Source organism: Rhea americana, unplaced genomic scaffold, assembly GCF_003343005.1.
Source record: "Rhea americana isolate MKP2758 unplaced genomic scaffold, rheAme1 scaffold_786, whole genome shotgun sequence".
NCBI classification, from domain to species: Eukaryota; Metazoa; Chordata; class Aves; order Rheiformes; family Rheidae; genus Rhea; species Rhea americana.
The window spans coordinates 14,711-15,892 of NW_028186963.1; the positions used below are offsets into that span (position 1 = coordinate 14,711).

The window sequence follows — 1,182 nt, forward strand, 5'->3', positions numbered from 1 at the left end:
GGCGGCCGGAGGCGCCCCGAAGCCGCTTTCCGCCTGCAGCCTGCGGCGGAGCCGGAGCGTTTCGCCAAGCTGCCTGCTGCGCCAAAACGTTCATTCTTGGGGTGGAAGCGACAGAGAAAACTCTGAGACGCTGAACAGCCCGGCGCAGCGCGGCGCGGCGCAGCTGGGGTGGAAAGTTCCTCTGCCCGGGTTTCCGATGGCTTCTCCCTTTGATCTTCCTCGAAGTATTTCCTCCAGAAAGAGGCAAAACCGCTGTTCTGACGCGGCCGAAGGGAACTGTCTCCATCGAGCTGGAAAGAATTGCCTCAGGCYGTTCCCTTCCCTGCAAACGCTGGAATCCGGGAGCCTGCGCCCAGACCGCTGCCGGGATAAATGCTGAGACGCCTCGATCCCGGCCGCAGGAATTCCCTCCCCGGGGCGGCGCGGGAGCCCTGCCCTGCCGGCTGCTGCCGCCGGCACCGGGGCCGAGCCGTCCCCGCGGGGCTGCGCGCCCAGGGGCTCGGTTGCTGCCGGCCGGGCCGGCGCTGGTGCGATGATGAGGAGGGCGCCCTTCGTCCCTGTGCGCGACCTGCGTCGCTGCCGGCGGGGCTTAAACCGAGACCGGTGTGGGGTGAATAATCGGCAAATAAAAAGGTGTTATAAAAGTTTCGTTACGTTTCGTAGCCGCTTGCTTTAATTACCCTGAATTGCTACGGTAGGCAGCTAGGGAAGGAGCTAAGTGCTCCGTCACCGCGCCTCGGGCCGTCGGCGGGACGGACGGCGGCTTCGGGAGCGGCGCGCGCTCGCTTTGCCCGAGACGGCTTATTTACCGTGGGCTGAATAGCTATCAGTTGTTAATTGGAGCGCGTTTATTGAGATGCATGCGTCTCTGATACGTGTTCGTAAAGCTTCGGCGTGAATGGGTTTGTCATCATTTGAAAGGGAAGAGGTTGAGCAGGGGCCTGCCCGCGCCGTGCCGTGCCGTGCCGTGCYGGGAGCCCCCGGCTCCGAGCTGAGCATCCGCGGCCGCCCGCTCTTCCAAGCCCTGAGCCCGGCTGCGACGCTGCGGGAGGCGGAAGGGCCGGAGCCCAGCCCGCAGCTCACCGCTCCCCGGATGCATCTGCGCCCGGCGCTGGCTCCAGCGGGACGCGAGCCCCCCCAACACCCCGTCCATCCATCTGTCCGTCCGCCCGGCGAGGCCTT

General features: G+C 65.8%; 1 protein-coding gene across 1 annotated transcript in view; it reads left to right on the plus strand.

Moving 5' to 3' along the window:
• The window catches only part of LOC146585656 (adhesion G protein-coupled receptor B2-like), a 14,688-nt gene extending 14,554 nt beyond the window's left edge, over nucleotides 1-134 (plus strand). Inside the window, exon 18 of the mRNA XM_085322536.1 lies at nucleotides 40-134. Within this exon, the coding sequence (XP_085178662.1) occupies nucleotides 40-134 (95 nt within the window). The remainder of the gene's footprint in view (nucleotides 1-39) is intronic.
• The last annotated feature ends 1,048 nt before the right edge of the window (nucleotides 135-1,182 follow it).